Source organism: Nicotiana tomentosiformis, chromosome 8, assembly GCF_000390325.3.
Source record: "Nicotiana tomentosiformis chromosome 8, ASM39032v3, whole genome shotgun sequence".
Lineage (NCBI taxonomy): Eukaryota > Viridiplantae > Streptophyta > Magnoliopsida > Solanales > Solanaceae > Nicotiana > Nicotiana tomentosiformis.
This window is the reverse complement of record NC_090819.1, coordinates 121,477,663-121,505,207: the sequence shown is the minus strand read 5'-3', so window position 1 is coordinate 121,505,207 and position 27,545 is coordinate 121,477,663. Positions and strand designations below refer to the sequence as shown.

The following is a 27,545-nucleotide window of genomic DNA, read 5'->3' as shown; positions in this document are numbered from 1 at the left end:
ATATTAGTCACTCATAATTAAATGACAAATATTCAACAATAACAACAACAAATTCATTGTAATCCCCTATTAAAAACAAACTATATTCTTATAAAAGAACGTGTCATGCATTTATCTTTTGGTGCATCTAAAGATGAACAGTTTTTTTTTTTTTTTTTGCTCTCTCCTTTAGGTGATAGAACATGAACTCAATTTCCTTCGAGAAAGATAGGCACTTGAAACATAAATGTAATTTTCTTTACAATATTTTGGCAAATAGTAGAAATAAAATGTACTTATCCATTATAAAAATCTTTTCAAATCTTACGATAAATGGAAGTTAAATTGTTGAACAACTAGCATAGGACACACACAAGCGTTAGACTCGAGTAAAGCTAAGGTATTTGCAACACAATGGGAATTTTCTTTTAAAATAAAGTTAAAATAGTGTATTTATTGCATTCTCAAAAATTAGTAGGGTAATAAATGGTAAATGCAAAATTAAATTTTGAAAAATAAGTGCATGATACAGATGCAAAATTATAAAATTAAGAGAAAATGATCTCCTATAACCACTTATAACATGAATGGAAGAAATTCACCTTACAAAAATCTCACATATTTTGTTTACCAATCTTTTGAGTCTGTGACAAAATCGAATTAATTTCATTGAGTCTGTCTAAGTAATAAACTAATAACCACTTGCACGCTTGATGAATTTTGAGTTGACTCTGTATGCGTGGCATTTGGCATTTGGCAAATTAAGTGAAACTAACTAATGTTTAAATTCAATCACGAGATGACCTAATGTACTAAGTTCACGTGTTTATAGTAAATTAATCTGAAATCGCGGATTTGTAGGATGAGATATGCATTATTGAACATATAGATTTAAATTTTATTGGTTCAACCTTAAAGTTTATTATGATTGAACCTATTATATTCTTAAAATTATAAGTTTTGGCCTACTGTTTGCAGCACTTTTAATGAATTTTTACACAAATTTATGTTTCGCTGAAATAATGAGTTAAGATGAACCCAGTGTCTGAGTGCTACATCTGACTCTGAGCAAATGGGGAGAAATCATCCAACTCTTTTTCACTTCTGCTGGGATTTTAACCCTCGTCTCTCATGGTTTTTGTCATACTTCATTGACCGCTAGACCATATCCTAAACTGTTTTCTCAGTATGTGTTTCTCACTCGCCTCTAAAATGTGTCATAAACTTGACAAAATAATGCAGTAGCAGTAGCAGCAGCAGCTATATCAATTTTTAACTAGTATTTACACAACTTACACTTCACAAATTAACAGTTGAATATCTAAGTAACTGCATTTACTAGAACCTGTAGATGAATTGAAGTCAATGTACATTCACTTAATACCAGATCAAATCATACTCCTACAAACTGAAGAAATGAACCAAAGCTTAAGCATTAGTTATGTGCATTAGAAAGATCAACTCAAGAGTTTCTCTACATTATTCAACACTTCTATGCCCACCAAGGTTTCTCTGTAAAATCTTTTGAAATAACATATTGGAATCTTGAAGAGTAAGGTAGCCATTCAATTATCTGAGACGACTTTTTATTGGTTCGTCCGTCAATACATTTCTGAATGGAATCGCGAAGCTTCTTTTCAACGTTTTCCATAACCCAGTTAAGAAGATCATCCGCTGGAATACTAGCTTCCTTCGCGTATCTTTCGAGAACCTTAGGCAAGAATACTCTTTTTGACTTCTTTACGACAATATTAGCCTGTAGAAACTCTTTCTTTGCTGCTTCCAACTCCTCCACAATATTTAAGGCTGTGTACACTTTCAGCTAGAAAAGAAGAAAGAAGCCGAAGAAAGTGTTAGATGTTGATTCAATCTGCTTTAGATCCAATGTATATTGATAAGGCTTCACCTATTACTCCGTTTTGCTTCAAATCTATCAAGAAATCGTCAAGAAAGCGATATTGTTGGTTTACCAATATAAGGAGAAAATGTAACTACTTAATTACCAAGATATCAGAAGAAGCTCTGATGCACAGAGAATACACAAGAAAAAATAAAAATAATAAAACGAGAGAACATAAGTATTAACCATGGGATCGGAAAAAGCGCCAGTGCAAAGAGAAAACAAAACAAGGGGCTGGAACTCTTGAAGGGCGAATTTTGAACTGATGAGTTGCTTTTCTTCTCCCGATCTTTTCCGTAAAGCAGTTGACAGAATGGACTCTAACCACTGTAATTGGAGCAGAAACAGAAATTATAAACTGAAGGTGTGTCCTCTACAAGATATGACAAGCAAATATTAACAGAAGAATAATAACTGTGAATTTACTAGGCTTTGTAGCTAAGTATACATTTTGACAGGACTTCAATCACTTTCTTGATTGTTTTTGGCTTTTCAATTAGCCACAAGTGCTGAACCCCTAAAGTTTTCTCCCCTCTTTGACAAAGTGCATATTGGGACATATTAACATTCCAGGCTACTTATAATTAAGAAACAATTGTACTTATTGCATAAGACGACAACAACAACAACAACAACTACGTCTAAGTCCCAGAAAAGTACATATTGCATAAGGCTGACAACGGAAAACTAGCAACTTATGAGATGGTCAGAGCAAGAAAGCAGCACATAGAATCATTTTGCTCAATTGTCGTTATATATAATGAGCAAAAGAGGCAGGATCCAAATTAGTTTCTAATGATGTTATACTGCTATTCCTTAACTGGAGCTTTTAGGCATTCTAAATTAGAAATAGTGAATACCCGTCCAATCCGATGTGTACGCAGGCCAAAAATCGACTGTTCAATGGCATTGGCACTTATGATCTGGCCACCAACATTGTAAGCAGCCTGCACTATACAGAGAAGCAAATGGTGATTCAAATACTCAAAAATATATGCAGGATAAGTAGGCCAAGTAGATCAAAAAGAAGAAAAGGAGAATGACACATAGTAAACACAAATTAAATTAGACTACCTTGTGAAACAATGCCAATCTCCTAAGGGAGTTCTGTGGTATCCCATATGCCAGATATGCCTAGATAAGACAAAGAAGGAGATGTAAAGAAACATAATAAACGAATCCAAAAGGAGAAACAATACAAGCAAGAGCCATCTTTACATGCATGACTAAGGAATTGTACAAGTTGATCCAGAATGCCATCTTGGCATTGGTTTCCATCTGACTGATATTTGTTCTTTCCAATTGCTCCACCAAAACTCTGAAAGTTTGAAGCAAAGATACATATCAGAGTGGTGATTCTCATGTATTCTGTTTTTTTTGGTTGTTTTATAGGCGTCTTTGCTATAGAGAGATAAACCAGCATATGTAGCATGCATTGCACCAAATATAGAAAGTTGAAAAAGAAAAAAGATACCAAAAGCTTGATCCCCTTAGCAGACTATGAAAACGTATCTTCCACCTATATCATTTTTATCGAGTAGAGATTAGTTGATGCAACAAGATCTCCTCTATATTAGTATCTTTCACCTTTAAGTAATAGAAAAGTTCTAGAGGCATTACAAAAGGATGTAGGGTCTACTTAGGATATAGTGATTCCACTTACATACTTGTTACTTCTTTTAAATCGGGCCGCCATCAAAACAGTAATATCTTAACCGATCAAGAAAAATTGTAATATCTTAAAAGCGTATCCAGTAGGGTCAGAACTCCTTAGTATCTAAAAGAGATGATGCTTTACAAAATGGCCCAGATTAAACATAATGCTACTGGAATGAGAAAATGAAGAATTTCTGGAGCCTTTCCAGGTATCCTCTGATAACTACGTCAGGCAAATGATATTAACCAGCATTTAAGAATTCCTATGATCCAAATAGAGAATTGGCCCGTAACTATGGTTACAGCCTCTCATTCATTCTCGTTTCCTTTCTTTAAGGAGGGAATAAATGCTTAACTATAACATCGACTGGCTTTCTCAAGAGTGCTTATTTGGTCTTCTACATAGTTTAGTGTAGAAATGCAAGGGATGCTAGTGACCTGACTAATAGTTGTTACACTTCTAGAAAAAAGAAGAGCAGTAAAGGTTAACCCGAAGTTTCTTTTCCAGGCTATAATTTGGAGCATAACATAAATTTTGATGGTGGGCGTGGCCCCAATGTAGGATAAGATGCGGGAAACGAGGTTAGGGCATGGGCAGAGGAGAAGCCTAAATGCCCCAGAAAGGATGTGTGAATGGTTGGCTTTGGCGGGTACGAGAAGAGGTAGAGGGTGGCCTAAGTATTGGGGAGAGGCAATCATGCAGGACATGGCGCGACTTCAGCTTACGAGGACATGGCCCTTGATAGGAAGGTGTTGAGGTCGAGAATTAGCATTGAGGGTTAGTAGGTAGTCGAGCGTTGTTCTATTCCGCACCGGGTTAGTAGGGCTAGTCTGATAGTGTCTTGCCTTAGGTTGCTAGTATTACATGTTGTTTTCTTACTATCTTCCGCTACGATTTCCTAGTATCTTGCTGTTGTTACTACTTGTTGTTATTGCTTTCTTTCATCTATTTTTCTGGCTCTTAGACTGATGGTATTATCTTTTTGGCCTTTGTTGTTGTTACTGCTTGTTTCTAGTGTTCTTTTCATCTTCCTGAGTCGAGAGTTTATCGGAAACAGCCTCTCTACCCTACCCTCAGAATAGGGGTAAGATCTGGGTAGACACTACCCTCTCCAGACCCCACTTGTGGGACTCTAAGTCTCTACTGGGTTTGTTGTTGTAAAATAAATTCTGACTCAAATGGTGGCTCTGGGACAAACAAAATCATTAAAAAAGGGAGAAACAACCATCCTGTAATTCAAGAAAGACAGCATAGAGAGGTGGCAGTGGAACTTAATACTTCTCTTTCTTAGGGCCTCAACTTTCCAGTGGTAAACTTATGTAGTTTAAGCTTCTTTTTTGCTATTAAGGAAATGCACCTGTAGTTGCTGATGGCGTAAGATGCGCGAGAGAATTTATTCTTGTCTGTTGCTATCCAAGATATTTCAATAGTGGATTTGCAAAACCAATCTCTGTCCTCTTTAATATCATGCTTTGGAATTATCACATTAGTGGATGACCTTGATGACAAAGGTGATCGCTTTTCTTCAGTACTTGTCGATTGATCTGTACTACGGAGCCAACAGTATACTGCAGCCATACACCTTACCATTTCCTCAGACAACTTACTGGGGCACTGGTAAAGATGGTCTTTAAGACTTCGGGACAGAGGAGCTTTCTCCATTGATGTTTGCTCCTGCAACAATTGATAGAAAATAACATGAGTCGATCATGTGGAAAGAGATATCCCGCATAAACTAGAGGAAAAATAATAATGAAAGCTCTACAAGTACAAGGGTCTTTCTTTGACATAATTGGGATTGAATTTTTCATAGTGAGTAATTTGGATCCCGTTTCAGCAGAGAATGATAAAGGGCCAATTGAACAGCTTGTTTGTTAGTAAAGCAATGGGCAGATTCAGCACAGAGCACACCACAAGAATGTAATAGAACACTAGAGGATAAAAGCATAGCATAATGTTGGATAAGCTATTTAGAGAAAAGTCAAAAAAAATTACTCGGAAATATAGATATTGAATTTCATTTGATACTATACTGTGGGCACTGAGTATGAGTGGGGAACTCAAGTTTGTAGCATGCCAGAGTCTGGATTACAAGTACAGCCCAAAACCAAAGACTAATTACAATATTTTGAACCTAGAGCTGTATTAAGTTAGTTAGAACTGGTCAAATATTGAATTGCCTATGATATTTAGCTTCACCATGAGTTCCAACTTTCTCCATGCGCGTTAATTTAGGTTTCACTATTTAAGAACCAACAAAAAAAATTGAGTTGGATATAATGCGTTCATGTCGTAAAGTAACATGCTTAAATTATACTTTAACTTAGGTGTTCCACTTTAGGTGTGTTTCATACTGGTAAACAAAAGCTAAGGGTAGCAAAATATCAGAAGCAAAGAAACAAAAGTCAAAGTGGTTTGTCCTTTTAAAGTTTTCATTTTCCCAACAGAAAAACAAGAGTTCTGGGATTCATGTTTTTCGCCATATGGATACTGACTGGACAAGGGCTTAAGCAAGAGACCAACCAACTACAGCACAGTGCTAGGGGTGGCCACTTTAGCAGAAAGTTTCATTCTCTTAGGATTGGATCCTTACCTTAGCATGACCTGAACAACTTTTCTGAATGTGTGCATTAGCTTTACTATTATAAAATGAAGCATGTCTTGATTTTGACTGCGACAAGTTTCTCTTTCCCAATTCATTTATGGCAGCAAGATCTTGGAATGTCCGCAAAGGAAACTTTTTGGATGAGCAAAAGGCACTTGATATTATACTTGGGTGTTTTCTTGACTCAGCTTTATTATGTGCTGGAGAAGTCATGACCGAACTTTGCTCAGAAGAAGGCCGGCTAATGCATTCTTCAAAAATGCTCCTGTACAGCGAAAGGACATGCTGCTCACGGTTTGCAACCTCTTCTTCAAGTAATTCAATCTCAGCTATCAATTCTTTTGTCTGAAATGAGAAGAAAACAAATATTAACTTTAACTAAGTTAAGCAAAGCCAAGGTTGGGAGTTGAAATGAGCAGAGAACGTGAAATATTCGATGTTGTCAACCTTATAGACAAAATGAAATTACCTAAGTATTCTTTTAATAGATAACAGACTCCAACCAGTTGTGTTATCAGACACCATCGATTTTTTTACTTGACACGGAAATAAATTTTAGAAAAAAGAGACCATAAGATATGAAAATAGTAAATTCTCAAGTTAAAGCGAGAATGGAGGTCTTAGACAAAGTATATATATGAACTATATCCAGAACTATAATGGGAAAACTCAAGTCAAGGCCAATCTTTAGAACTGTATAGAGTTACTAGAAGACATGGTAGTCAACCATTCCAATTAGCAGATTGCACGAGTAAAAACCATTATCCGATGCTCCATTTCCTACATTTTTACCAAAACATCTCAAAGGTCTAAAGCGATAAAGAGAGTACAAAATGTCAGTTGTCAAAGGTCAGGTACCTGAGCAGCAAAATGCCTATGTCCAGGAGAGAGGGTGCTAGAAGCTCGTCCCATTGCCCTCTCAAGCACCATACGCATCGACTTTTCTTGCTGCAAACGCATTTGTAACTGCTCGATCTGTGCATATTGGTTATGTGAAAGACAATCATAAATTCAGATCATGGTAGAGTTTCTGAGAAGTTACTTTTGACTTCCAAATGAAACTAAGATATCTTCCGTTCCAACTAACGAGATAAGAAATTAGCTCTATCTATGGTATATAGTAGGAGAAACACAATGATATTGAAGTACTCTGAAATCTGTATGCCCATGGAATATTAGCCTCATTTCCATTTATAGATGTCCAAATGAATTTTCCGACATGCAAAACAAGGTTCATTTTCATTTTATCCTAAATTTCAAGATTGGAGTTTTACTGAGATCCTGCTTATATTAATGAGTTAGTAAACTTTTAGAGATGGATAATGAAAAACATGAAACCTCAAATTTTCTAATATTGTCTGTTTAATAAGTAAATTTTTCTCTACTTCCTAGTGGACAAAGATTGGAGAACAAGTACATTCCGTACCTAGCTTTAACAATAATAAAAATTCTATCAATACCAACAGCTTAGAACTAGAATCAATTTATGCTTTACACCAACTAGCTTGACATGGCTCAAGGTATCTCGAGTTGCTTGCAGTTTAAGTAGCAGCAAGGTCGACAAGTTGCATAGGTAATTTTTTTCTTTTTTTGGTAAAAAGATGTGATAATGGAATTGACTTCACAGACATTAAGTGAATAAAATTTACATCTTTTTCCAAGGAGACTCTGTGGTCTGGAACTGCCTCTCTGCTAATAATTTTGGAGAATTCATGTAATGGACTTGCTTTACAACTCCTTGCTGAAGGTAGCAAAACCTGCATATTCAAGATTATATCTGCTCATGTCATTTACTTATCTAATCAAACTTCATCATTCCTCTAAATAATGCAAGCACGAATTATTAAAGATCCTCAAATTTCGCTTATACAACAGAAGAAAAACATGAAGCTCTTACAGGTGGTTCATTCAACTCTTTTCTTACGGATTGTCTGTCTCCGCCTTTCGATACAGCAACGTTTTTGTCGGAAGCACTGAGACAAAAGCATAACCAACTTAGAAGGCCAACCACACAACTCAATTTTAATTCATGCACATTTAAATTAGCAATTAAAGAATGAATTGACACAAGATTCCCTACTTAATCAAATTAATCTCATCCTAATTTGAGCAAATGTAGTTTTTGTAAACTTCCTCCTTTGTGTTAGTTCATGTTCTTGGTCAGCAATATCTAGACACAGCTCTAGTCATTTTTCACCATGGATGTGAATCCAAGGAAAAGAAATAATAAGGATTAACTTAAACATAACAAGCAAACATCTGTAGCCATTTTTATCTTGTAAAGGTTCACACAAGTTGCTAACGTGAAGTGGTAATAACATGATTTTGGCGTTTATTTCAGAGGATTTACTGATAAACTACTCTGAAAATGATTCTTCTTTTTTCTCCTTCATATGCCAAAAAAGCATGCTCTTCTTGCAACATAAATGTACAACCCTATAAGGCCAAGTCAAAATATTCAAATGCATTTACACTCAAGTTAAAGTTAACCATCCAATTAGACCTTACTGATAAAATCAATAAGTTGAAGAGGAAGGCAAGTAATTTCTTCTCTAATCTTCACATCCAAGAACTGAACAAAATTCAGAAGATTTCGAAATCCAAGTCTTTGAACAAAAAAGATTTAGTCTTTTATACAAGAAAAGACAGCATTGCCTTTTTAAGTGGCAATGTCCCTCAAAATTTCATATCTCCTTAGTCATTGCTATATCTAAACCATAATTAACCATCTAATAAGTCAAGGAACATCCAAAAGAAGACAAAAACCGCACGATTAGAGGAAAATTAAAGGCAGCTAAGGCTAAAAAATTAACCTTTTACAACGCCTATGTTGGGCATAACCATATGCACATTTCCAAGAATTGCCATTTTCTTTCTTACCAACTCTTCTCTGATTTTCATCTATCACTAAACCATTCATTGTTTTTTCACTTTTGTTAGGAACCAACTAGAAAAGACTCTGATATCTCACATTACATTCTTGAATACACTACAAAACTCAGACATGTACATACATATTTAATAAACTCAAGCAAAAAAAGAAAAAGAAAAAATCTTTTAGTATGACTTAACAAAGCAACAAAAAACAAATGAATGGGCTACAGAAAGAATAAATGAAGGAATGAAGGCAGGACAAATGATTTTTAATGGGTTTTTTTTAAATAAATAAATTGGACTATATTAAACTATTAATCTGAAGAAATTGAATGCAGAGAACAATGTAAAGAACAAGATGAAAGAAAAAGAATGGTGAAGTTGTAAAACAGCAAAGGCAAACTACTTAGTAAAACACACACACACACACACTGTAGATATACAAAAACTACAGAAATTACCACAAAGAGATGGGACCAAGTTAGCTGCAAAGCATTGAATTGCATGACTTAAGTGTAGTTGAGAGCATTGAATGAGATGGTAATTAATTTCACCTGCCACTCTTTGCATTTACAACTCTTGATTTTGGTCAGAACTTTAACAAGAAAACTGAGGGGATGGTTTTTTTTTTGAAAGACGGAATTGTTATAAGAAGAAGTGTAACTGTGCCAAGAATTTTAGCATCGGATGCTGACTTTTTAATTCATAAGAGTTGGCCCCTGTGTTAAATCTTCTCAGACCTTCTCATGTGGACCCGTTAACAACCTTCACATATCATAATATTCATTTATTCTGTTTTAAAACGGTCATAATAAACGGTCTATATTATTAGTCTTTTAAATTTTTTATGTCTTTTAAGAAAGAGATTATAAGAGCATTTAGCTCTCCCCAGCATTCGACTCGCCTTTGTTAGAGAGGCTTTACCTCCCGAGGTGAGACTTACCGACGTGAATTCGGATTTAGTCGGGTTCAATATGGGTACCGAATAGCTGGTGGGAAACCAAAAAAAAAGAAAAAGAAGCTCTCCCTAGCATTGAAAATCTACCAAGTAATTGGAATTGGTGTTATTACCAAGGTAGTGATTACATAATCTAGTAATTACATAGTATTGTAATTAGGACGACCTATTTGTTTGTCACAATATAAGTACAATGTAATTATAAGTGCACGGTTTGGTTGCATAAGTATAATTACACAGTTAGATTAAATTTTAAATATAAATTTAATTATCAAAAATTAAAAATTAAGATTTAACAAATATATGCCTTTATACATTATATTAAAATTTGACATTTAAGATATGTATTGTTTCTTTAAAATATATTAATTACTAATCATATATTTGTAACTAATATTGTAAAAATAATATTTTGCTCTAATTAATTATAAAACTAAAAGTGCATATTTTGTAAGAACATCCTGGACTGCATGCTTGATAAAGATTAATATTTATAAACACAATGCCATAATATTACTCAAATATTTTACGAAAAATAATCTATCAATTCTAACTGAAAAATGGATGGCACGCAATTTGAATTAATAAGTCAATACTACTAAAGCAAATAAAATGAAAACGAAAATATAACATAAATTCAAAATTCAAAAAAAATAACATAATACTCTTATGTAAATTACAACATAATATAAAATAAGTTTCAACATAATTTAAGTAATATAATTCAATAGAAATGGAAAATATAAGTCTATAACCTCATTCAACAATGAGATTTTATTTTAATGACATCACTCATTATATGCCGAATTTATTAATGACTCGTTGTTTTTAATATTAGGAGGTGTAGTTTCAAAACTAGAATAATAGCACAATTATGTTAAACGAAGAAAATAAAGAAAAATAAAAATATGAGCAACTACATGGAATCACAAAAAATAGAGGTTGAAAAATTAGAATACTATTTAAATATCAAAAAGTAATATATTATTTTAATATAATTAAGTTTGCATGTAACCTCATTCAATAACTAAGTTCAACTTTAATGACTCACTCATTACAAGTCAAGCATGTGGATGACTTATTTTTTCCAAGATTACAAGGTATAATTTTAAAAAATAAAATAAAATAATAACATAGCTAAGTGTAATAGAAAAATAAAAAAATAATCAAGAAAGAAATAAAATATGAGAAATTCTGTAGAAACACGTGAAGTAAAGGTTAGAAAATGAGAAATAAGGAATAAAAGATAAGTAATGTAAAAAGAATAATATTTGGAAAAATAATTAAAATAAAAAGTAAATTTAAAAGAAAAAAATAGAAATAAAAATTAAATTAAAAAGAAAAGAAAAGAGGTTCAAAAAATAACCTTGTAATTACCAACAATTCTTAGCTCCCCTCGAGAGTTTGAGAGTGTAATTATAGTCCCTCAATTACACCTAATTACATATTCACCAAGTAATTACTTGACTAGACAAATATGATAAAACTGTGTAATTACATCCAAATTCAATTACAGTGTGGCTTTCCAAACATGCCCTAAACATATCTTTTGATTGACACTATACTAATTAAAACAAAAGGGTGAGTTAAAAAGAAATAATAAACAACTTATTGTTTTTTAAGATATAAATAAATTTGAAATGAATTGAGTAGAATAACTAATACAGTATTTAAGAGGATAGTATAATATTATAAGTTCTCATCGCGGTGTTATCTTATTATCTGTTCAATTAAACCTTACCAACTAACCGAACTATATGAAAAGAACAATTGGTTTTAATTTTGCAAAAAGGAAACAAAAAAGATTTTTGCCTTCATAATAGTTATTAGTCCCCTTATTGAATATTTTATAAAGGGTTTATTGTTTTGATCCATACATTATTTTGAAGTTATTAGGATGTTGTGTGCATCAAGGGTGGCTAAATAGAACTAGTGGCCTAAAGCCAAATTTAATAAGAGGCCTTAAATTTCTTAACTTAATACAAATATGAAAAAGTTAATGTTATCTTTCTTTTTTCTTTTTCACTTTTTATTTATAGTATAGTAGTCTTAAAATATAGTATGTGTCACGACCCAATTTCACCTATAAGTCGTGATAACGCCCAACACTACAGCTAGGCAAGCCAACTAATAAATTAAACATACATTGATAAAATTTAAAACCAAGAAAAATATAATAAAACACCAAATTCTAACAATGTGTGTGCCAAGACCTGATGTCACAAGTGTATGAGCATCTAGTAGATTATACAAAACCTCAAATATTGTCTGAAATAAAAATAGACAAAATGAAAAATACAAGGAGAGACACTAGTAGCTGCAAAACGGATTAGAAAGGCAGCTCACCACTATGCCCCTGGATAACGTGGGTGTAAGACGATAGGTCCCCCACTAGTACTTGCCTCAGGTCCTGCACAAAAAGTGCAGCAAGTGTAGTATAAGTATGTAAACAACGTGTACCCAGTAAGTATCAAGCCTAATCTCGAAGTGGTAGAGACGAGATGGCCGACTTTGACACTCACTATGGGCCAATAATAATAATTGAAATACAACTAGGATATTTAAATCAGCATGATTTACAGAATTTAAAATAATTTATTTAATCATCGAAAATAATCAAATTCCTTCAATTCAAATAATTTCCAATTTATCAATTAAATATCATTTACAGGAATAACAATTAATTCTTTAACAAGCAAGAATAATAATTCATTAAATTCCAAGAATTTTTCAATTTATCAATTAGCTTCGCAAGCTGAAATAAACTATTAAAGTATCGTGTAATTATTATTATTATTATTATTATTAAGCACGATTTCTGCCGAGGACGTACGGCCCAATCCAGAGTGTCGTGTACACTGTCGAGGGACGTGCAACGCGATCCATAGATGCATCTATCGTGTCGAGGCATTTGGCCCGCTCCACAAGAAAGGAGGACATTTTCTTATGTACCTCCGGAGGGAGAGTATATTTATTATGAGATAAATTCAGGAGGAAGAACAATTTCTTTTAACAATTAATTGATTTAAACAGAAAATCAAGCATATGAGATTTTCATCCTTTAATATCTTTATATAATAATTCACAATATATTTATATATATTAATTTAATATTAATTAATCAGGGAATACAATTTACACAAGTAATTCATGCTTCGAGTCCTAAACTACCCAGACTTTAGCATTTATAGTAGCTACGCACGGACTCTCGTCACCTCGTGCGTACGTAGCCCCCGCAATTAACAATAATTATTTAATTTAATCCCCATGGGTTAATTTTCCCCTCACAAGATTAGACAAGAGACTTACCTCGTCTCAAAGTCTACTTTTCGATTATCGCGTCGCGTAAAATTCTCGATTTAATGCTGAAAAATCCAAAACTATCCAAAAGTTACATAAAATAATTAATATATGTTCAATAATTCGAAATTCATATATTAAATAAATTAATCTATCCAAAATGGTAAAATTCCTAAAATTCACCCCGTGCTTACGTGCTCGGATTCTGAAAATTTTCGGATGAAAACGTTACCCAAAATTTCAAGAACTTGAATATATAATTTCTACTCAATTCCATGACTATTTTCGTGGTTAAAATCCCACTTTTATAAAAATCTAGGTTTTTCACCTAAACCCTTGATTTCTAAGATTTACTAGTTATAATCTACCCATAATCTATGTATTTAACTCAAAGGGTGTAGAATTAACTTACCTCAAAGTTGTTAGTTAAAATCTCCTCTCAAAAAGCTCCAAAATCGCCCGAGAATGGAAGAAAATAGGCAAAAATGGTGAATTCTCGTTCTTTTAAGCTTTCTGCCAAACAGGTCTTTCGCACCTGCGGACAGAGTACCGCACATGTGGCTTCCGCACCTGCGAAAAATCCTCGCAAGTGCGAGTTCCACTTGCCTGGCCAATTCTCGCACCTGCGTGTTCGCAGGTGCGCAAATTCTCCGCATCTGCGGTCGATTGCCCCTTCCCTTTTCCGCTTCTGCGAACAAAAACTCACATCTGCGAGATACTGCCGCACCTGCGAGTGTTGCACCTGTGGCTGGCCAAGCGCAGGTGCGATTCTGACAGTAGCTAGGAGCCTCAGCTTTGGTTCCCAACTTCCAACTTGGTCCGAGCCTCGTCAGGTTGACACTCGGGGTCCTTGGGACCCCGCCTGAACATACCAATAAGTTTAAAATCATAAAACGGACTCGCTCGAACTCACGAAACGCGTAAAACAACATCAAATCTATGAATCACACCTCAAACCAAATTGATTCAAACTCAAGAATTTCAAGTTCTTCAATTTACTTCCAATGTGCCGAAATATACTTAAACTACTCAGAATGACACTAAATTTTGCGTGCAAGTCTTAAATCACTATATGGAACTATTCCCAAACTCGTAATTCCAAACGGACTTCAATTACTAAAAATCCTACTCCAAACCAAATTTAAAGAAGTTTAAACATTCAAATAGTTAATTTTTACTATTTAAGCGTCAAAACGCTCCCGGGTTATCCAAAACCCGATTCGGACATACGTCCAAGTCCAAAATCATCATACGAACCTATTGGAACCGTCAAATCCTGATTCTGAGGTCATTTTCTCAAAATGTTGACCGAAGTCAAACTTGTCCATTTAAAGCTAACTTAAGGAACCAAGTGTTCCGATTTCAACCCACACACTTCCAAATCCCGAACCAACCATCCCCGCAAGTTATAAATTAATAAAGGCATGTTCAGGGAGTTTTATTTTAGGGAACGGGTTTCTAAAAGTCAAAATGACAGGTTGGGTCATTACATTCTCCACCTCTTAAACAAACGTTCGTACTCGAACGGGTTTAGAATAATACCTGGAGTGCTAAATAAGTGTGGATATTTGCTCCGCATGTCCTCCTCGGCCTCCCAAGTCACTTCCTCGACTGGTTGGCCCCTCTACTGGACCTTTACTGTAGAAATTCTCTTGGACCTCAACTGGCGAACTTGTTTATCAATAATGGCAAATGGCTCTTCTTCATAACCCAAACTCTTATCTAGCTGAACTGTGCTAAAGTCCAACACATGTGATAGGTCAGCATGATACTTCCGGAGCATAGATACATGGAAAACCGGATGAACTCCCGATAGACTGGGAGGCAATGCAAGCTCATAAGCAACCTCCCCAACTCGTCTCAACACCTCAAATGGGCTTATAAACCTTGGGCTCAACTTGCCCTTCTTCCCGAATCTCATAATCCCCTTCATCGACGAAAGTTTCAAGAGAACTTTTTCACCTACCATAAAGGATAAATCACGCGCTTTATGATCCGCGTAACTCTTCTGTCTGGACTGTGCTGTACGAAGTCGCTCCTGAATCAACTTTACCTTTTCCAAGGCATCCTTTACCAAATCAGTACCATATAACTTAGCCTCACCGGGATCAAACCATCTGATAGGTGAACGACATCGACGACCATATAAAGCCTCAAATGGAGCCATCTTGATGCTGGATTAGTAACTGTTATTATAAGCAAACTCGGCCAAAGGCAGGAAACGATCCCACTGACCTCCAAAGTCAATCACACATGCCCTGAGCATATCCTCCAAAATATGAACTGTCCGCTCTGACTGCCCATCGGTCTGCGGATGAAAGGTTGTGCTGAGCTCTACATGGGTCCCTAATTCACTCTGTACTGCTCTCCAGAAATGTGAAGTAAACTGAGGGCCTATATCTGATATGATGGAAATTGGCACACCGTGCAACCGAACTATCTCCTGAATATAAATCTGGGCCAACCTCTCTGAAGTATACGTAGTCACAACAGGAATAAAATGTGCCGACTTGGTTAACCTATCAACAACCACCCAAACTGCATCAAACTTCCTCAAGGTCCGCGGTAACCCAACTACAAAGTCCATAGTGATGCGTTCCCATTTCCATTCCGGTATAGTCATCTGCTGAAGTAGGCCACCTGGCCTCTGGTGATCATATTTAACTTGCTGGCAATTTAGACACCTAGCTACATACTCAACTATGTCCTTTTTCATTCGTCGCCACCAATAATGCTGCCTCAAGTCACGATACATCTTCGTAGTACCTGGATGAATAAAATACCGAGAACTGTGTGCCTCCTCCAGGATTTTTTTCCTCAGTTCATCCACATTAGGAACACACAGACAATCCTGGAGTCGTAGAACACCATCTGCACCAATAGTGACTTCCTTGGCACCACCTCGTAGTACCGTTTCTCGAAGAACTATTAAGTGTGGGTCATCATACTGGCGAGCCTTGATCTGCTCAAATAGGGAAGACTGAGCTACGATACATGCAAGAACTCGGCTGGGCTCTGAAATATCTAGCCGCACAAGTCTGTTGGCCAAGGACTGGATATCCAAAGCTAATGGCCTCTCTTCTGCTGAAATGAAAGCCAAACTTCCCATACTCTCCGCCTTTCTACTCAAGGCATGTGCAACTATATTTGCTTTACCTGGATGATATAGGATAGTAATATCATAATCTTTTAGTAATTCCAGCCATCTGCGCTACCTTAAATTTAAGTCCCTCTGCTTGAACAAATGCTGCAAACTGTGATGATCAGTATAAACTTCACAGGACACCCCATAAAGATAATACCTCAAAATCTTAAGGGCGTGAACAATCGCAGCTAACTCCAAATCATGTACCGGGTAATTCTGCTCGTGGGGCTTCAACTGACGTGAAGCATATACAATAACTCGCCCTTCCTGCATTAATACACAACCCAAACCAACGCGTGAAGCATCGCAATATACTGTATACATCCCCGAACCGGAAGGTAACACTGGTGCTGTAGTTAATGCTGTCTTGAGTTTCTGAAAGCTTGACTCACAATCATCGGACCATCGGAACTGAACACTCTTCTGGGTTAATTTGGTCAAATGTGCTGCAATAGATGAAAAACCTTCCACAAACCGACGATAATAACCTGCTAAACCCAGAAAACTCCTGATCTCAGTCGTCGAAGTGGGATGATGCCAATTTTGAACTGCCTCAATCTTTTTGGGATCAACTTTAATACCTTCGCCCGATACAATATGTCCCAAAAAATGCTACAGACTCTAGCCAAAACTCACATTTAGAGAACTTAGCATATAACTTTTGTTCCCGCAATGTCTGAAGCACTACTCTCATATGCTGCTCATGATCCTCCTTGCTGCGCGAGTAGATCAAAATGTCATCAATGAAGACAATGACAAACGAATCAATATATGGCCTGAATACTTTGTTCATCAGATCCATAAATGCTGCCGGGGGATTAGTTAAACTGAAAGACATTACGAGAAACTCATAATGATCATATCTAGTACAGAAAGCAGTTTTCGGAACATCCGAATCTCGAATCTTCAACTGATGATACCCCGACCTCAAGTCGATCTTAGATAACACCCTAGCACCCTGTAACTGGTCAAATAGGTCATCAATACGCGGCAACAGGTACTTGTTCTTAATAGTAACTTTGTTCAATTTGCGATAATCAATACACATTCGCATTGTGCCATCTTTTTTCTTCACAAATAATAACGGTGCACCCCAAGGCGATATACTCGGTCTGACGAACCCTTTGGCTAGTAACTCTTCAAGTTGTTCTTTTAATTTTTTCGGAGCCATGCGATACGGTGGGATAGATATAGGCTGGGTATCTAGAGCCAAGTTAATACAAAAATCAATATCACGATCATGTGGCATACCTGGAAGATTTGAAGGAAATACATCGGAGAACGCCCGAACTACTGGCACTGAATCAATAGCCGGAGTCTCTGCACTAGTATCCCGGACATAGTCTAGATAAGCCAACCAACCCTTCTCAACCATGTGTTGAGCCTTTATAAAAGAAATAACCCGATTAAATGAACTAACCGACGAACCCTTCCACTCTAGCCTAGGCAAAGATGGAATAGCCAAGGTAACAGTTTTGTCATGACAATCTAGAATATCATGATATGGAGATAACCAGTCCATGCCTAGAATAATTTCAAAATCGATCATCTCGAGCAATAAGAGATCTGCTCTAGTTTCATAACCACATAATGTAATAATACAAGACCGGTAGATCCGGTTAACAATAACAGAATCGCCTACAAGAGTGGACACATAAACAGGAGTACTCAAGGACTCACTAGAAACACCCCGGAATGGAGCAAATAGAAATGACACATATGAATACGTGGATCCTAGATCAAATAATACTGAGGCATCTTTGCCGCAAACAGAAATAATACCTGTAATCACAGCATCTGAGGCCTCTGCATCTGGCCTAGTTGGAAAAGCATAGAACCGAGCTGGAGCGCCAACTGGCTGGCCTCCGTCTGGCTGACCTCCACCTTTAGGACGACCCCTACCCACCTGTCATCCACCTCTTGGTGGTCGGACTACTGGTGGAGCAACTGGTCCGGTAAGCATAGGATGCTGACCCTGCTGTACTGGTCTACCCCGAAGCCTGGGGCAAAACCTTCGCATGTGACTGGGATCCCCACACTCATAATAACTTTTCGGTGCGATGGGTTGCTGACTAAGGGTCTAGCCCTGGGGATCTGAATACTTACTGGGAGGACCCTGAATAGCTGGTGGGCGGTAGGAACTCTCTGGTATAGCACTGAGATAAGGTCGCACTGGAGCACCAGAAGGAGGTGGTGGTGCTGGAAATGGGGGTCTGCTGGACTGCCCCCTCATGAACTGACCTCTGCCCCCAGACGGAGCACCTCTGAACTCTCCAGAGTACCTGAACCGCTTATCTCTCATAATCTGCTCTCGGCTCCGCTGACGCACACCCTCAATCCTCCTGGCTATCTCCACAACTCGCTCATAAGAAGTACTCATCTCAACCTCTCGAGCCATAGTGGCCTGAATACCAGTATATAAACCGGCTACAAATCTCCGCACTCTCTCCGCCTCAGTAGGGAGTATCATAAGTGTATGGCGAGATAATTCAGAAAACCTCGCCTCATAATCAGTCACTGACATCTAACCCTGCTGGAGCTGCTCAAACTGAAATCGCAACTCTTTCCTCTGGGAGGGTGGAATATACCTGTCCAGGAAAATACGGGTGAATCTGTCCCAAGTCATGGGAGGAGATTCTGTTGGTCTGCCAAGAACATAAGACTGCCACCATCTACGGGCTCTGCCCTCTAGCTGAAAAGTAGCAAAGTCAACCCCATGAGATTCCAATATCCTCATGTTGTACAGTCTATCTCTACAACGATCAATGAAGTCTTGTGGATCCTCATGTCGCTCACCCCCAAAGAAAGGAGGATGTAGTCTAGTCCATCTGTCCAATAATTTCTGAGGATCGATAGCTACAGCTGGCGTGGGCTCAGGTGTAGTTGCCGCCACTGGCTGGGCTCCACCCACGGGTAGTGCACCCTGGGTCTGATATACAGCAGTTGCCTGTCTATGAGCCTGCAGTAGGGGTCTGGGCTCCCATGTCCGCCTGAGATGTGGCTGGGTCTGCCGGAAATAAACTGGCCTGAGTCATATTGTCCATGAACCGCAACATACAACCCATGACATCCTGAAATCCCAGTGCAGACGTGAAATCCACCAGAGCTGGCTCTACCACAGGCACCTCACCCTACTCCTCAATAATGGGATTCTCTGCTGGATCCACTGGCGGAATAACTGGAACAGTCCTGGGATATCCTCGCCCTCTACCACAGGCTCGAGCCCTCCCTCGGCCTCTAGCAACTAGGGGAGTAGCTCTTCCCTGGTCTGGAACCTTATTCGACCGTGTTCTCACCATCTGAGAGAGGATAAGAGAAGGATATTTAGAACTACAACAATTGCACGATGGAATATGAAGAAAGGAAATTTCCTAACACCCTATAACCTCTCGAAGATAAGTAAAGACGTCTCCGTACCGATCCGCAAGACTCTATTAGGCCTTCTCATAACTTGTGAGACCTACGTGAACCTAGTGCTTTGATACCATGTTGTCACGATCCAATTTTACCTATAAGTCATGATGACGCCCAACACTACAACTAGGCAAGCCCACTAATAAATTAAGCATACATTGATAAAATTTAAAACCAAGAAAAATATAATAAAAAACCAAATTCTAACAATGTGTGTGCCAAGACCTGGTGTCACAAGTGTATGAGCATCTAGTAGATTATACAAAACCTCAAATACTGTCTGAAATAAAAATAGACAGAATGAAAAATACAAGGAGAGACACTAGTAGCTGCAGAACAGATCAGAATGGCAGCTCACCACTATGCCCCTGGATAACGTGGGTGTAAGACGATAGGTCCCCCACTAGTACTTGCCTCAGATCCTGCACAAAAAGTGCAGCAAGTGTAGTATGAGTACGTAAACAACGTGTACCTAGTAAGTATCAAGCCTAATCTCGAAGTGGTAGAGACGAGATGGTCAACTTTGACACTCACTATGGGTCAATAATAATAATTGAAATACAACTAGGATATTTAAATCAGCATGATTTACAGAATTTTATTTAATCAGCGAAAATAATCAAATTTCTTCAATTCAAATAATTTCCAATTTATCAATTAAATATCATTTACAGGAATAACAATTAATTTTTTAACACGCAAGAATAATAATTCATTAAATTCCAAGTATTTTTCAATTTATCAATTAGTTTCGCAAGCTGAAATAAGCTATTAAAGTATCGTGTAATTATTATTATTATTATTATTATTAAGCACGATTTCTGCCGAGGATGTACGACCCGATCCAGAGTGTCGTGTACACTGCCGAGGGACGTGCGACGCGATCCATAAATGCATCTATCGTGCCGAGGCGTTCGACCCGCTCCACAAGAAAAGAAGATATTTTCTTATGTACCTCCGGAGGGAGAGTATATTTATTATGAGATAAATTCGGGAGGAAGAACAATTTCTTTTAATAATTAATTGATTTAAACAGAAAATCAAGCATATGAGATTTTCATCCTTTAATATCTTTATCTAATAATTCACAATATATTCATATATATCAATTTAATATTAATTAATCAGGGAATACAATTTACACAAGTAATTCATGCTTCGAGTCCTAAACTACCCAGACTTTAGCATTTATAGTAGCTACGCACGGACTCTCGTCACCTCGTGCGTACGTAGCCCCCGCAATTAGCAATAATTATTCAATTTAATCCCTATGGGGTAATTTCTCCCTCACAAGATTAGACAAGAGACTTACCTCATCTCAAAGTCCACTTTCCGATTGTCGTGTCGCGTAAAATTCTCGATTTAATGCCGAAAAATCTGAAACTATCCAAAAGTTACATAAAATAATTAATATATGTTCAATAATTCTAAATTCATCTATTAAATAAATTACTCTATCCAAAATGGTAAAATTCCTAAATTTTACCTTGGGCCCACGTGCTCAGATTCTGAAAATTTTCGGATGAAAACGTTACTCTTAATCTCAAGAACTTGAATATATAATTTCTACTCAATTCCATAACTATTTTCGTGGTTAAAATCTCACTTTTATAAAAATTTAGGTTTTTTTTACCTAAACCCTTGATTTTTAAGATTTACTAGCTATAATCTACCCATAATCTATGTATTTAACTCAAAGGGTGTAAAATTAACTTACCTCAAAGTTGTTAGTTGAAATCTCCTGTAAAAAAGCTCCAAAATCGCCTCAGAATGGAAGAAAATGGGCAAAAATGGTGAATTCCCGTTTTTTTAAGCTTTCTGCCAAACATGTCTTTCGCACCCGCGGACAGAGTACCGCACCTGCGGAAAATCCTCGCAGGTGCGAGTTCTACTTGCCTGGCCAATTCTCGCATTTGCGCACAAAGCTTCGCACCTGCGCGTTCGCATGTGCGCAAATTCTCCGCATCTGCGATCGATTGCCCCTTCCCTTTTTCGTTTCTGGGCACAAAAACTCGCATCTGCGAGATACTGCCGCACCTGCGGCTGGCCAAGCGCATGTGCGATTCTGACAGTAGCTGGGAGCCTCAGCTTTGGTTCCCAACTTTCAACTTGGTCCGAGCCTCGTCCGATTGACACTCGGGGCCCCCGGAACCCCGCCCGAACATACCAACAAGTTTAAAATCATAAAAGGGACTCGCTCGAACTCACGAAACGCGTAAAATAACATCAAATTTATTAATCACACCTCAAACCAAATTGATTCAAACTTAAGAATTTTAAGTTCGTCAATTTACTTCCAATGTGCCGAAATATACTTAAATACTCGGAATGATATGAAATTTTGCGTGCAAGTCTTAAATCATTATACGGAACTATTTCCAAACTCGGAATTCCAAACGGACTTCAATTACTAAAAATCCTACTCCAAACCAAATTTAAAAAAGTTTAAACCTTCAAATAGTTGATTTTTACTATTTAAGCGTCAAAACGCTCCCGGGTTATCCAAAATCCGATTCGGACATACGCCCAAGTCCAAAATCATTATACGAACCTATTGGAACCGTCAAATCCCGATTCCGGGGTCGTTTTCTTAAAATGTTGACCGAAGTCAAACTTGTCCATTTAAAGCTAACTTAAGAAACCAAGTGTTCTGATTTCAACCCACACACTTCCAAATTCCGAACCAACCATCCCCGCAAGTCATAAATTAATAAAAGCATGTTCAGGGAGTTTTATTTTAGGGAATGAGTTTCTAAAAGTCAAAATGACTGGTTGGGTCATTACAGTATGTCTTTAACTTCACATAGTAATATTATTATTATACTGATAAATGTTACTTCGGGTTAATAAGATGTTAGCCATGTTTTTATAATATATTACCTTGAATGTTATTACAAAAAAAATTCATTAATATAAAGATTTGAGTAGTTTAATTCAAAATTCTAAAATATTTCTACTGTTAAAAAAATACAGTCCCGAGCTTTATTGGGGATTGAAGCGTAGTTATTGTTAAAAATAAAACAATCTTTCTTTATTTCTCTTATAAAGATTCCGTACTTTTTTCTTTTTCTACAACTTCAATACTCCATCTGTTCACTTTTACTTATCCATTATATTAAAAATATATTTTTATTTTTACTTGTCCACTATACTAAATTAAGAGAAAGATAATTTTTTTTTTCTGTTTTACCCCTATCATTAAATACTCATTTTTAAAATTATTTTTCAAGACTTTTGAAATACTATCATTATTAGGGGTTATATGGTAAAATACATACTATAATTATTATTTCTTATGGGGCATGAAAAGTTCAAAGTGGATAACTAAAAGTGAACGGATAGAGTATTATCTAAGCAAAAAAAATTACAAAATTAATTAATACAATTTTTTGGAGTCTCAATATTTTGGGGCTAAAGACAAAGCTTTACTAGTCTCCCCTTGAGCCAGCCCTAATAAGGGTCAAGAAGAACACATATTGGCGAATATCACAAATGCAAATTGTCCACATCAATACTGTGAATAAGATATGACGTGCTAACTTGAACTTAAACTTGTACCGAATTGCCAACCCGGTAAACGAACTTACAAGTTTTCCAATTTAGCAACTCTACTTCATATAATGAGGAGTAATAAACACATAGGTTTGAGCGTGTTCCTCAATTGCTATGACACAAATGACATGTCATATGCTTAACCTTTCATAATTTGACACGTGTAATTTGTGGTCCCACCTTTTTAATTCTAATTTGTCAAAATTTTAACTGTTTTTTCTTCTTTTTTTTTCCCACCACAATTGAAACATGCAAGAAACTCATAAACCAGCAATAAACTCAAGTTGGCCGGAGAACTCCCTTGTATTGTCTCTGGTCGGCGATGAATAGTTCGCTCTCCGTGTTGCCTACTCATTTTATCAATATCTAGCCACCATCTCTGCCCAAACATCTTATTTTATTTGATTTCAACCACCTCAATCACCATGTCCGTCGAGACTTCCTTCCTACCAAGCTCATTGGCACAAACAAAACAGATCAGAAATGGCATTTCACCCCTGTCGCTATTTTTTTTTCCTGAAAAAAGAAAAAAAGATGAGCGTTGACCAGATCGAAAAGCTTCTAAAGTGACCTTAACCATAAATCACAATCATCTCCTTTGTTGACAAAAAACATACTCCAAAAAGAAATACTCCAAATACTTAAATGTGAAGAAGAGAGCCTTTTTTTTCCGCCAGAACCTCGTCCAAAATTTTCCATCACCATCGGACCAGATCGGAGAAACTGTTGCGATTTTCTTATGCCGAAAATCGAGTTGTAGGTTACCTTCTCTCTAAAACTTTATACTCAATTAATTAAAAAAAAATCTCTTATTTCAACTAATTAAAGGTTAATAAAGAAAAGAATGAAGAGGCTTGGGGAGGAAAGGCTGGGGCGAGGGATGAGATAAGAAGCAGAAAGAATGGGGAAAAGGGGTGGGAACGAAGGAGGTGGGAGGAAGTGTTGATCTTAATTTTTCTTTTTATTATTTTTTATCTTTTGTTATTATTTATATATTTTTATTTATTTTAATATTTTTTTATTAAAACTACTATATTCATGCGCCATTTAGGTGTGATTTGCACGTAGTTTGGCCATGTCAGCCATGTTTCTTCCACGTATGCATAGTCAACGGTCAGGGGTGTTTATTACTCCTTATTCTATAAAGTAGAGGTGTTAAATTGGAAAACTTGTAAGTTCGTTTACCGGGTTGGCAATCCGGTACAATTTTAAGTGGCAAGAAGGCCTTCTTGCCTTTTTTATATTAAGTGTATGTTTGCTTCATTTCTCAGAGCATTAATAGAGAAGAGTTGCATTTCGACTGTCAAAAAAGATAAGTTCCAAAGGAAATATGAAGATATCTTCGTAAAGATATGAAAAATGGGACAAATCATAATTATAGAAAATCACAACAGCCTACTGCTGAAGAGATAGTTTCTTCGAATTTTTGTTATAAGATATTTTTATTTTATTTTTAATAATTTTGTGCTTTCCACAGGAACTTGAGGATCTGCCTACTGCAACTAATGAACCCTTTTTGTCCCATACGTGGGGCTACTGAATATGGGAAAAGTTTGTTACATGAACTCCCTTCTAACTGCAATGTTGTATAATCTTGGTCGTTTTAGAAAAGTAATCTTGAAAAGTAAGGGCGCTTATATAAATATATGCAAAAAATTTAATGTTATCTTTTTATTTTTTTCGTTACTTGTTATAGTGTAGTATACTTTTAACTTCACTTAGTAACATTATTATTTATATTAGCAAGGGTTAATTCAAGTTAATAAGATATTAGCCATATGTTTGTAATACATTATCTTGGATCTTGTTGTAAAAAAAGCTTTATTTACTAATATGAAGATTTGAGTAATTTAATTAAGTTCTAATTTTTTTTAAATGTTAAAAAGTAGACATTCTTTGTTTCTTTCTTTTTACACAAAATTTGTATTTTTTTTGTTAAACTTCAATATTGTCTAAGCAAAAATATTATTTGTATTCCACCATTAATATTTTTTATAGCCTCAAAAATTTGCGGGCCTAAAATAAAGGCTTTACTAGCCTCACTCGTGAAAAAAGAAAAAATGTTGGATAATAAAAGTTGAAATACGATTCTCAAGCTTCAAGCCTTTAAGTACCAACCGGAGAAAGAAAGAAAAAAGAAAAGACTGTAAATTGTCAAGTTTCTAAGCTGTGGGATGTGGCTACTAAATGAGACAGTAAAAAGAAAAGAGAAAATAGAAGAAGTAAGTGAAGTAGCAGTTCCAGATCAATTTTCTCTGATTTTTCTATCCTTTTTCAAGATCATATTTTCCTCAAAATATAATGATGGTCTTTCCGTACTATATTCTTTTTCAACTATAAACTTAATAAACATATTTATTCGCATTCAATGTTTACATGCTGTATGCATTCTAATTTTTGCATAAACTTCTATAACATGAGTACTTGAACTTGTGACTATCACCCCCCCGCGCTTTTTTTTTTTAATGAATTAATTTAATTTGGCTTAAATTTAAGTTCAATGTGTCAAATTTATCTTTGCATCCTCAAAAGGTAGAAAACATTTCAAGTTTGCCGATGCACATGTTGCAATCCTTTTGCATAATGGCCACATGATATGACAACAGTCGACATCAAGGCAAAAAAGTCTTTTTCATTCTACACATCATAAGTTATAATCACATTAATCTTAATTGATTTTTTAAAGGTTGGCGCGGTTTTAAGAGCAACTGTGCTTTTGCAACTCTAGATTAGGAAATAAAAATGCATTTTTGGCGAAGCAACCAATTGGTACCATTAGAATCAAGCTTCAAATTTTGCTGAGATCTTGAATTTTTTAAGTTAAGTTAAATTTATAATTTATGAAGAACTTACAAGATAGAGTTTAAAGTTTGAATTCACTTTTTACTTTATTGATTGATCTATATATTGTACAAGTCTACTAACTTTCGTTGAACTATGTGAACTAAACATTTTCTATTATCGTCTAAAATGTTTAGTATGCCTTTTCTTTGCCTTATTACCTCTTAGAAATTAGAATGTCCCATCTCCTTATTTTTTTTTTGTTTTTTCAAAAATTATAAATTACTCAGAGTATGTTAACTGTGAGTAATTTAAAATTATACTTAAGACAACAAATTCTGATTTGTCCCATCTTTTTGTTGGGCCCATGCCCATGTTGTCCAGCCAAAAGCCCAATAACCTAATCCTATTCTCTTTTGGTTTCCATTCCTATTCGGAATTGGATTCGGTTTTTATTTCTATTTAGCGTTGGTTTTGGCTTTAAGAGAAAGCACCACTCATTATCTATAAATAGGACAACCTTGGAGAATTGTTCAATACTCATTGGTACAAGTCTTTGAAAGACTTAAGCACATAAGAGTGATTTTTGAGAGAGCTTTCATCAAGAGAGAAGAGAGAAGAAAAGTATTCGTTTTGATGAAGATTTTATTCCGACCAACCAACTTCAAATCCCGTTTACGGATTCGTTAACCGTTGGATCGGGCTGAAATTTTGACTGAGTGTTCATAATGTCTTGGTGATTTGAACGGTGGAGATCGGATTTTGTGAGCTGTAGCATCTGATTTTGTTCCCCGAACAACATCTCCAGTTTTGTGACTTCTCCTCTGTCTTCAATTGATTTGTCGTTGCTATTGTTGCTCTGTATTTTGTTGTGTAGCCAATTTTGAGAACTTTTGTAACCCTCTTATTATTATAGTAGAGTTTTTTTGGATCTTTGTGATCCTATAGTTTTTACCTTCGATTTGAAGGATTTTTCACGTTAAATTTTGGTATTTATTATCTTCTTTATTTTCGGGTTTGCCTCTTCCTCGACATAACAGTGGTATCAGAGCGAGGTTCAAGACAGGTTCATCTTGGCGGGTTCAGTTCTAGCCGCAACATATTTGACGAGAATCGTGATTTTTGTCTGAAAAATTTTACCAGTGTGCAACGCACGTTGAGACAAACTTTGTGGTGGATATTTGGAGATGCGACCTGTTGAAGGCTATGTGAACAAGGTGGATCAAGTTTATTTTGTCAGAAAATCCAGGCCAAGGGGAAAAATTGTTAGGTGTTTGTCCAGATTTTCTTACCTTAATTGGTTTTCCTATCTCATGAAGGAAAGAATAACATATTTACCATAATTGGGGTTTTCTTTGCCTAGAAGGAAAATATAATTCT

The 27,545-nt window shown here is 36.1% G+C and overlaps 1 protein-coding gene and 1 long non-coding RNA gene across 4 annotated transcripts; both read right to left on the bottom strand.

Annotated features, from left to right (window-relative positions):
• Positions 1–1,285: 1,285 nt before the first annotated feature.
• Positions 1,286–9,616, bottom strand: LOC104099549 (uncharacterized). 3 transcript variants are annotated; one of them, XM_070182727.1, is made up of 11 exons: positions 9,477–9,616; positions 8,039–8,114; positions 7,791–7,898; positions 7,000–7,116; positions 6,130–6,486; positions 4,894–5,210; positions 3,098–3,197; positions 2,954–3,013; positions 2,740–2,826; positions 2,066–2,206; positions 1,286–1,801 (listed from the first exon to the last, which is right to left on the bottom strand). In XM_070182727.1, exons 4-11 carry the CDS (start codon positions 7,099–7,101, stop codon positions 1,472–1,474), a joined length of 1,494 nt encoding a protein of 497 aa, XP_070038828.1. In that variant the 5' UTR covers positions 7,102–7,116; positions 7,791–7,898; positions 8,039–8,114; positions 9,477–9,616; the 3' UTR covers positions 1,286–1,471. The 3 variants fall into 3 exon arrangements, with proteins under 3 accessions (XP_070038828.1, XP_009604876.1, XP_009604877.1); XM_009606581.4 differs by lacking the exon at positions 9,477–9,616 and adding an exon at positions 8,955–9,469; XM_009606582.4 differs by lacking the exon at positions 9,477–9,616 and adding an exon at positions 8,955–9,225 and having other exon boundaries at positions 1,389–1,909.
• Positions 9,617–23,157: 13,541 nt separating this feature from the next.
• LOC104099550 (uncharacterized) lies at positions 23,158–24,472 on the bottom strand. The gene is made up of 2 exons (XR_687038.4): positions 24,002–24,472; positions 23,158–23,900 (listed from the first exon to the last, which is right to left on the bottom strand). It is a non-coding gene; the product is annotated as an uncharacterized lncRNA (long non-coding RNA).
• Positions 24,473–27,545: the final 3,073 nt, after the last annotated feature.

Excerpts from the sequence above, each read along its gene's own strand:
- LOC104099549 (XM_009606581.4), bottom strand. The coding sequence starts at position 9,061 with ATGAATGGTTTAGTGATAGATGAAAATCAGAGAAGAGTTGGTAAGAAA. Across the intron at positions 5,211-6,129 it reads GTTGTTCAGGTCATGCTAAG|GAGCAAACATCAATGGAGAA; the intron begins GTAAGGATCCAA and ends CAATTGTTGCAG. Across the intron at positions 2,827-2,953 it reads GATTGGCATTGTTTCACAAG|GCTGCTTACAATGTTGGTGG; the intron begins GTAGTCTAATTT and ends TGTATAGTGCAG.